The 10301-nt window shown below is 41.8% G+C and overlaps 1 protein-coding gene across 1 annotated transcript in view; it reads left to right on the forward strand.

Annotated features, from left to right (window-relative positions):
• The window catches only part of LOC126299594 (tyrosine-protein phosphatase 69D), a 365347-nt gene that overhangs the window by 326199 nt on the left and 28847 nt on the right, over positions 1-10301 (forward strand). The window contains exons 24-25 of the mRNA XM_049991615.1: positions 9621-9781; positions 9984-10119. Coding sequence (XP_049847572.1) covers positions 9621-9781; positions 9984-10119 — 297 coding nt within the window. The remainder of the gene's footprint in view (positions 1-9620; positions 9782-9983; positions 10120-10301) is intronic.

Consider the following 10301-nt stretch of genomic DNA (forward strand, 5'->3'; position numbering starts at 1 on the left):
CTGAGGGATGTTCAAGTTTGCATAAGCTCACTAGGCAGAAGTTGTGGGACTCTGCAACATCATGTCCCTCAAATAATCTGCTGTCCATTCTGACATGCATGCTCGGCCCAAACATTTTGCATCACACACGCAACCATAATCCTTGATTTTCTTGTACCACTGCTCTAAGCTGTATACCGGTTGTTGCAATGGGAAGCTCTTTGCACACTCACTACTGATTGGCAACAGGCAAATTCTAGCACACACAATGGTTTTTTTTACATGGTTCACAGACATTTTCAGCAACTAGGGGCACATGCGCACCCACACACACACACACACACACACACACACACACACACACACTCTCTCTCTCTCTCTCTCTCTCTCTCTCTCTCTCTCTCTCTCTCTCTCTGAATTTGAACTTGATAATTACCCTGTACAAGTGAAGGAAGGAAATGTGTTGTTTGTCTACTACTTGGTACATGTTCTCTCGAAATTTTAACAGTAAGCCACTCTGTGAGGCACTACGTATCTCTTGTAGTATCTTCACCAAAGCTGGAAGAAAACCTCCATGGCACTCTCATACCAATTAAACAAATCTAAGATGAAATCTGCAGCTCTTCTTAGAACTTTTTCTGTTCCCTTTCTTAATCCTACCAGGTAAGGAGATTGACAAATGATTGTTGATACTCAGTTGATCAAACAATAGTCTTGCAAGATAGTTATCCCCACTTAGTGGAGTTGAATGTCCTTAATGTTTTTCTGGTGAATAATAGTCTGACATATGCATTTCCCACAGCGAATTTTATGTGGTAATTACACTTTAAATTGAGTTGTAACTTCCCTATATATAACCCATATATATCACCCATAATAACTTCATGAAGCTCTCACCATTACCCACCAGGTCATGATCCTTGTGGCAGGCCTGAAGCTAGTTCCTCATTCAGCTATGTCTGCTCATCAAGAATGGAGCCACAATATGTTTCAAAACACTAATAAAATTTGCAACTGGTGGTGTTTTTGGGGTGACTGTGAAACTTAGTAAAACTTTATAAATGTGTAGCTCTATCACTCGGAAGCTTTTGTCGGGTGGACAACTGAATGGTCTAATGCTGCTTTTTGTGGCTTATTTATAAAAATGATCAAATTCCTTTCTGTTGTATAGCAGTTTTTGGTTTGTCATGTTGTAGTGTCAACACAAGACTCTGGAGAATGTCTGGTTGACATGGAAATGAAGATGATGAAATCTTTAAAAGCGAAATTCAGTTTATTGTATGTATTTCTTTACAAAGCATCATGTTGATGTGAAATTTATCTTACTGGATGCCAAAATGTTCACACAATGTTAATTTTCACAAATGTAGGTCTTCTGTAATCTGGGCACTTTGTAATAAGGTGAGTGTACATACCAATCGAGAATTAGACAGAGCTTGGGCTGTAGGGATAAAACAGAGAATGTACTTCATTCTTAGAAGTTTGGAGAACATTCTCAGACTCACATGAATAAAACAAGTCCGAGAATATACTTCATCTGAGAATCTTTTCATCTTGAGTAAAAGGCTGGAGGAATTGGCTCAATACAAAGAACATTCTCCGTTTTTCAAAATGAGCTCTGTTGCAAACTTTGAGCTTATGTTGCGTGCAAAGCAAAAAAAAGGTGTATGTAACCCAAAGGACACTTACGAATTCTTCCATTACTTTTTGGTTGAACAATTACATACTTAAGGTGGTGTAACAAGTACACTGTTTTTGTTGTGCTGAGCAGTAGAACAAAAACAGTGTACCTGTTATTAAACCTCAAATAAAACCATTTGCCTAGTGAACTTCCTTTCTGAATATCATGAAAGAAGGGAGGGGAACCTTTCAAACAAAGCAAACATGAAACCATTTTTATGCTATTTGACAGACGTAGGTTTTCAGATTGGAAGACAAGACTTGGGTATAAACCAGACAATGTTATCACTGACATTTTGGGTTTAGTTTGATTGATTCGGGGGAGGATTAGGGAAGAATGGGGAAGGAAGTCGGCCATGCCCTTTCAAAGGAACCATCCCGGCATTTGCCTGAAGCGATTTAGGGAAATTACCGGAAATCCGAATCAGGATGGCCGGTCACAGGATTGAACTATCGTCGTCCTGAATGTGAGTCCAGTGTGCTAACGACTGCACCACCTTGCTTGGTCACTAACAATTTCAAATGTTCATTATCATGTTGTCTCACGGCATAAATCTCTTATTTTGTTATGTTCAAAATAAGTAGGTGGAATAGAAAAATTAATAACTGGTTTATTACAAACCTAGCGATCAGTTTCTGTAACAAAACCACATGGGTGATCACTTAAGTACTTGACACGTGAGTGGACCATTATGCATCATATTTAACTAAAACCTTTTCATACATGAATAATGATATTGAAACTAACAGCTGTATTGTAATCCAACGTCATTTATTCAAAAGATGCTACCAGTTTCGACACTGAAAAGCATCATCTTCATGTCCCAAGCATAATATGTCATCAGTGTATGAACCACAGTGACAAAGACCAAAGGAGTCTTCAAATTGAAACAGTACAATATTAAGCTTGTTACACCAGCATGTGCAACCAATGAAGTCTAGTGCAGCAGGGCCAACAACAACTGGATTCCATATCTTTGTAGCAGTAACAAGCCTACTGCTATGAAGATACAAAATCCAGTTGATTTTGGCCCTGCTGCACTCAACTTTGTTGGTTGCACATGCTGGTGCAACATGCTTAATAAGTTGTACTGTTTCCATTTAAAGACTGTGATGGTCTTTGTCATTGTGGTTCTTATGTTAATGACAGATTACACTTGGCGCCTGAAGATAACATTTTTTTACATTGAACCTGGTAGATATGTTTTGAATAAACAACTTTGGATTATAATACAGCTGTTGGTTTGAATTACTATATTTCAAGTACTTTATGTCTGGCTGCTGTCCCACAGTCAGACGGATTACCAAAAAATTATTTAATGTTAGAAAAGTCTGAGTGAGTTCCAATTTGGAGTAGATGAAAATCTGACATATTCTTAAGATTTTGTTCACATAATGTGTTCATATAACTTCAATAACAACAACAACAAAAACTTCCAACGCATCGAAAATTCAGTCACATCATCAGAAAATGCATTTTTGTAAACTGTCTGTCGACCCATGGGCTCGCAACTCTCTTGGGTGTGGGTGCTTGGCTACCAAAGGGCCCCAGCCTTTGCTGTGTACCTATGCTTTCACGATCCCTTTTTCCCTCTGCCTCTCCATCAGATGGTGTTCATGGTGTTGACCCTGTTTGGACCTGGTTTATGATTGGGCCTCGAATTTCCACTTCTGACATAATTTACAATTTTTCATCAAATAAACACATGGTCCCCACTGTTGGGTTTGACCTGCTCCCAATTTTCAAAATTCTCCAGAAGTGCGGATTATGTAGGGAATGTTGCCCAGTGCAGTGTGTGCTCCCCCTTTGTGCCTTTCTGTCTGTGCACCCTTCCCTTTAATACAGTGATACATCCAAAACCCAGCATGGTAGCCATCCCGTTGTGAGCGGGGTCGTCAATTACCTGCACAATGGTAGCCCCTGACAACACAGGGATTGCACTGTTGGTGCCTGCACTGAAAGCGTCTGTTCGGAGTGGGTGGCACCATGACGGCACAGACACAAATTAAGTAGATGAAGTTATTTCCCACTGGTGGCCATACAGCCCCAACAGTCTGTATGAAAGACCAGTCCTCTTTCAATGCAGAGAGATACGACCCTAAGATGTCCAATTCTGTGGCTGCGCTGTAGGAGGAATGTAGGACTAAGCGGCAAGCAGAGCAATACTCCCGGCATCTGTGTCGACTATGGAAAGCACCATTCTACTTGCTCTCCAGATAGCGCCATTTTCCAGAGAGAAAAGAAAATTCAAGAATACAAGACTCTGGACGAACTCAGTTAGACACCATGAAGAAGTACAAGTGGTTTCACCCAGTATGTAAAATAGTCATATGCAATACTATGACATCACCTCCTTTTGTGATTGTACTCCCAGCCATTACGCCTCCTACAATAGGCCCTCAGGGCTTCTCAACCATACCTGATCCCAAAGTATGTGTGATTAAAGCAGCAAGAGGGGAGCTCCCAGCCATCACGGGATCAAAGGCACCCTGCCCACCAGGGACATTGGTCCGCAAATCCCAGCCGGATGCAAACCACTTTCCTCTGGCTCCTCTTGCCAGGAAGGAGGTCCCTCAGGACACTTTCTTTCAAGGTTTCCACCAGCCTACAACTGGACACCAGCCAGTGGCTGAAGAAGCCACGGGCTGTTGGTTGCAGGGCTTTGTGATCATCATGTTTACCTGAAACTGATGCAGATGAGCCCTCGCAATTATTGAAATTCTATAAGGAGAGCGAAAACAAGAAGAAAGACATTCTGGTGGCCCCTATACCACAAGATCCCACCTGTTCCATTCCTGTGGCCAAGGCGAAGAGTCCAGCAGCACCTGAGATCCCAGTTCACACCACACAGCGGATCCCAGAACACATGTATATTGATGCCGTAACCCCTCAACCAGTGGCAGAAGGTGACACTAAGACATAACCTGATCTCTTGGACCCTTCATGGTCTCACTGTACATCAACAAGATTATTCTACAGTGAAATTGTAGTGGATTTTTCTACCACCTGGGTGAGCTATGACATCTTTTAAGCTGATCACCTACCTTCCCACATTGCCGATCAGAAGGCTTGGTTTCCAGCAATGCAGACCCCAGGGTGGAGTTGCACATATGTTCCAGACACTATATAGTGAACTCATGCCTGTTCATACCCTGTGGAGGCTTTGGCTGTTCAGGTAATGGCATTTCAAGATATTACCACCTGCAGTGTTTACTTCTCTCCTGATGGCGAAGTGTCTCAGAACATACTGTTTGTGTTGGTTTCTCAGCTCCCCCCACCTTTTCTAATCTTCGGTGATTTCAACGCACATACCTCTTTGTAGAGTGGCGCCATGGTCACCGGCTGAGGTAAAGAACTCAAAATTAGTGACTCAAATTGACTTTTGAGTACTGGTATCCCCACACACTTCAGAGTAGTGCATGGAACCTTCTCGGCCATAGACCTTTCCATTTGAACCACATGTCTTCTCCCATTCATTGACTGGAGGGTCGACAATAACCTGTGTGGTAGTGACCACTTTCCGATCTTCCTGTCCCTCCCTCAGTGTCACTCCCATGGATCCCTGCTCAGATGAGCTCACAGCAGTTCTTACTGGGATGCTTTTGCCTCTACTATTTACCTTGGCTTCCTGCCACAGGGAGATATCAATGAGGCAGTCCATCATACAACTACAACCATTCTTTCAGCAAATGATTTAGTGATCCCCTGTTTCTCAGGCCCAATGTAATGGAAGACAGTACCTTGGTGGTCCTTGGAAATCTCAGAGGCAATTCAAGATCGTAGGCAGGCATTCCAACACTGTAAGTGGCAACCCCCTCCCCCTGCCGATGGAGCACCTCATTGCCTTTAAGTGGCTGCCTGAGTCTCCCACCTAATAAAAACATGGAAGTGAGATTGCTGGGAACAGTACATTTCAACCATCAGATTACATACCTCCCTTTTACAGGTTTGGGCTAAGATTGGAAGTCTCGATTGATACCAGACACCTGCAGGTGCACCTAGTATTACCGTGAATGGCAGTGTCTACACTGACCCAGACGCTGTTGTCGAACCTTTTGCTCTGCACTATGCTCAAGCATCAGTGTCTGAGAATTATCAACCTGCTTTTCATGTCCTAAAGCAGCGGTTGGAGCGAAAGCCATTACCTTTTACTACACGCGAACTGGAGCCATATAATGCTCCATTCTGTTAGTGGGAATTCGCCAGTGTTCTTGCCCACTGCTCTGATACAGCCCCAGGGCCAGACCACATGAACAACCAAATGATCAAGGACCTACAGGTGGATTGTCAGTATTATATCCTTGCCATCTTTAACTGCATCTGGAGCGAGGGCGAGTTCCCATTGCAATAGTGAAAAGCGTCGTCGTCACAATACTGAAACCCGGTAAGCACCCTCTAAAGATTGACAGTTATCAGCCAGTAAGTGTCACCAATGTTTTCTGTAAGTTACTTGAACGCACGGTGAGCCAGTAGCTGTGTTGGGTCGTTGAGTGTCAGGTTCATGTGGCTCCTTTCCGGGGTGGTTTTTGCCAAGCCCGTTGCACTACTGATAATCTGGTTTTCCTGGAATCTTCTTTGACGTGCAAAAGGCTTATGACCACACATCCTTGGTACCTTGCAGGAGTGGGGTCTCCGGCGTCCACTCGCTATTTTCATCCAGAACTTCCTGTTGCACCATATATTCTGGGTTAGAGTTCGTGCTTCCTATGGTACCCCCCATATCCAAGAGAATGGGGTGTCACAGGGCTCTGTACTGAGTGACCCTCTCTTTCTAGTAGCCATCAATGGTATAGCAGCAGCTATGAGGTCCTCAGTACCATCCTCCTCGTATGCTGGTGACTTTTGCCTCAGCTATTCCTCCTCTAGTGTGCGTGCGTGCGTGCGTGCGTGCGTGCGTGCATGTATGTCACTGAACGTTTACTGCAAGGTGCCATATGAGCATGGCCCTCACTCATGGCTATAGATTTTCTGCTGCAAAGACTCGAGTTCTGCACATCTGTCGACATTATACCTGTTCCGGCGTATCGACGGGTGCCAGCACAAAGAAGAAGATTGCAAGAGCAAAGGAGGCAGTGAGGCATCAGCCAATAGCCCACTGACAAGGACTGCACCATGACAGGATCACCCTCTAGCCAAAGAGAGTAGAAGTGCCGCTCCTGCTAGCCTAGGCCAGACAATATTCACACAGGACAGTATTAGGACAGCACTACGATAGCAGTGACGTGTAATCCATACTAATTGCTTACATGGACCTTGTATACATCAAAGGACTCTGATTTTTTGCATGTCCCCCATTGCTTGGGACACCATTGTAAATTCAAAGTTAAGTATTGTCAGTCTGCTTTATTGAAATAAAACTACTAGTGTTATTTGCTTGAGTTGTTGTATAGCATTCCAAGAATGCAGCATCCTGTAGGCACCCTATAAGCGACAAGTGGGCACGACCCCACAGTATCATTCACCCACAACTAGGACTTTGCGTAGGTGACCTACTACTCAATGTGGTGGAGACGTATTGCTTTTTAGGATTGGTCTTTGATTCTCATTTGACATGGGTTCCCCATCCTTGTCAGCTTAAGCGAAGGTGCTGACTGCATCTTAGTACACTTTGCTGCCTGATTAATAGCAGCTGTATTATTTTAGTTACATAATTAATTACAGTTTGGATTTGGATACTAACATTCAATTACAGTACAAATCTCGTGCTTTATCTGACTACATACGTAAATTTACAAATATGGCCTCAAATTCTGAAAATTGAAAAGTTGTGTGATGTAAACAATTAGAGAGTTAATTAGAAATGTAATTACAAAGGATATTAATTTCAGAGGAAGACATAAAAATAGATATCAAATGAAAATACATTGCTTGTAATAACTTTTAAGCTGTTTCTCAAGATAATGATGTTCTCTGTGTGAACCCACCAATCAACTGCAATTAAGGTAATTAGAGGCGCCAGCCACTTATGCCAATACCTCTTAATATTTGCTGCTAGGTATTTAACAATTCAATTTCTTGATTAAACATCTAACTCAGCACCTGTACATAATTTTGTTAATGATAACAATCCCCTGACAATCATGATAATATACATCCTTCCAGAACATTCTGTATGCTTTCACAATGAATATCAAGTGTTTTAACAAATTGGACAGAATGATATATATAAAGACGAACATACAAGTCCCTAGGAAGCACTGACTCGTCTCACAGCCACCCGGATGCACACAAGAAAAGGTGGTATCAGTCTCTTCATTAGTGTCTTGGGGAAGGCTGTATCGTTATAAGCTTTACAAAGCCCTGTTACAAACCCACAACAATTATGGGAGTGTGGTATATGGTTCGGCATCGCCCTCAGTATTGCAGATACTGGATCCAATACACCACTGCGGGGTCCAGCTTGCAACAGGAGCCTTTTGAACTGGCCCTGTGAACAGCTTACTCATGGAGGCTGCAGCCCTCCATTATGGATCAGCCACTAACAGCAGCTTGTCAACTATGGCAATAAGAATAATAACAATAGAGAATATTTCAACTAGGCGGCTCTAGCCACTCACGTACCAGCTACTAGCTCATATTTAAAATTTCCTTTGCTAAAATAGCGCACCTGGCTATGTTGGTCCCAAACATTTAACTTCTAAAATATCAGAAATTGCAATCACTGGACTACCACTGCAGCCACACAACACACAGTTTTAACGGCTTTTAGCCATTGTGTTTTAGATTTTTTGAGCACACAATAAGTTCAAGTACATAGGAAAAGGTTACTTGGTGCAAAACAGTAGTAGCCCAGATGTACAACACTAGTTAATTTTAGTCTCAAAGCTGTACATTCGCCCTCTAAGACACAGCTGAGGAGCATAACCTAGACTGCTACATTTCTAGTCAAATCAACCCAAGATTCCCTGCAACCTGAGCCTTTCGGCATACAAAAATGTGTGTTTTCTAAAATAAATAGCTAACAAATTCTCCAGGAACGGTACTTGATGATGATACCATGAATTTAGGTATAGTCATTCCTGCTCCACATGCCAAACCTTTCTAGACGCCAGCCACAGTGACTTGTTTTCTCCTCTTCAATCAGCAGGGCCTGTTGTCCTCGACACTGGGTCACCTCTGCCATCCCAGGAGTCAACAACCTGGCTCCACTGTGGCGAGTCATGTGTTGTGTACTGACTCATCCGCTTCTAACTGTGCTTCCTTACTCTCATTATCACATGCCACACTCCTTAAAATCATGCCCTTGCAACCTCTAGCTCCACAGCCAACACTGCAACTATTGCTGACGCAAATCGGTAGCCATGGAACTGAGGCATACATCATTAACTAAATAAATAGTTAGTTGATTTGTGAGAGAGAACAGTAATATGACAAAATAAAACAAGGTAGTTATAAAGCAGGCTCAGAGAAATTGAAATAAAAATTAAATTTTTATACTTACATCATTAAATCAAACAAGCATCAATCTAAAGGTCTGTGGGAGCACTGTGTCATATTATTAGGCATGGACCTATTGGAGGTAATATACCCTTACCCTCCACTGTCCTGAGGGGTGGGAGGAGGGGAGGAGACGAACAGGGAGTACTTAGCTAGTAAGGGTATAAAATCATTAACTGTAAGCTATTTTACTGACTGTCAGTTTGCATTACACTGATGATGTGCAACATCCAAAATTGAGAATGTCATAGATCAAATCTCCATCTATCATTGAAAGCTCTGTAACCACCATTTAGTGCCAGTTTTATTATCTCATATCAGTTTGAATTTACATAAAATTAATTTTAAAATTATATGACTTTCATGAAAATGTTTTGAATTGACTTTTATATTATGTAATGATTTGGTCTTGTCAAGTTTCATAATACATTGCTGCCTGTAAAAGTTATCATTAGGTGACGATAATCTTCATATTGCCGAGCTTGTATACAGCACTAAAATTTTCAATATTTCTTCTTTCCAGACTGATGAAACGGTTGTAGTGACACAGTTCCAATATAATGGGTGGCCGACAGTTGAGGGAGAAGTACCGGAAGTGACACGTGGTCTCATAGAATTGGTTGATCAAACTCAAAACCATCAAGAATCTCAAGGGGGCAGTGCTCCCATAGTTGTGCATTGTAGGTATGTTAAGCTATGTTTGTTGGCTTCATTACAAGCATGTTATGTTTGTAATTAAATGCCATGTCTCTTGATTTGCACTCCTTCATTGTAAGTTTAACATGCCATGTCTCTTGATTTGCACTCCTTCATTGTAAGTTTAACAGTGCAGTTGTCAACAGTATATTGACTGCATTAAGTAACATCATTTTTCTCTTTGAACCAGTTGTGGATCTGATAGAAGTTCTATGTTTGTGGCACTAAGTATATTGGTACAGCAATTGAGGACTGAAAAGAGGGTGGATATCTTCACAACAACACGAAAGCTTAGATCACAACGACATGGAATGCTGCAGACATTTGTGAGTAAAAAGAAAAAGTTTGATACATATGTTTAATCTTGTAAGCATGATGTTTGTCAGACAGTGTAAAATCTTAGAGCAAGTTATCACTAGAATTCCCTTTCCAATTCATTAGCATAATGTTGTATTCCTTTTCCACTATAACTTTAGTGTCTTCTCTAAAAATGATGAATTTAGATGTT

This window comes from Schistocerca gregaria, chromosome X, assembly GCF_023897955.1.
Source record: "Schistocerca gregaria isolate iqSchGreg1 chromosome X, iqSchGreg1.2, whole genome shotgun sequence".
NCBI lineage: Eukaryota > Metazoa > Arthropoda > Insecta > Orthoptera > Acrididae > Schistocerca > Schistocerca gregaria.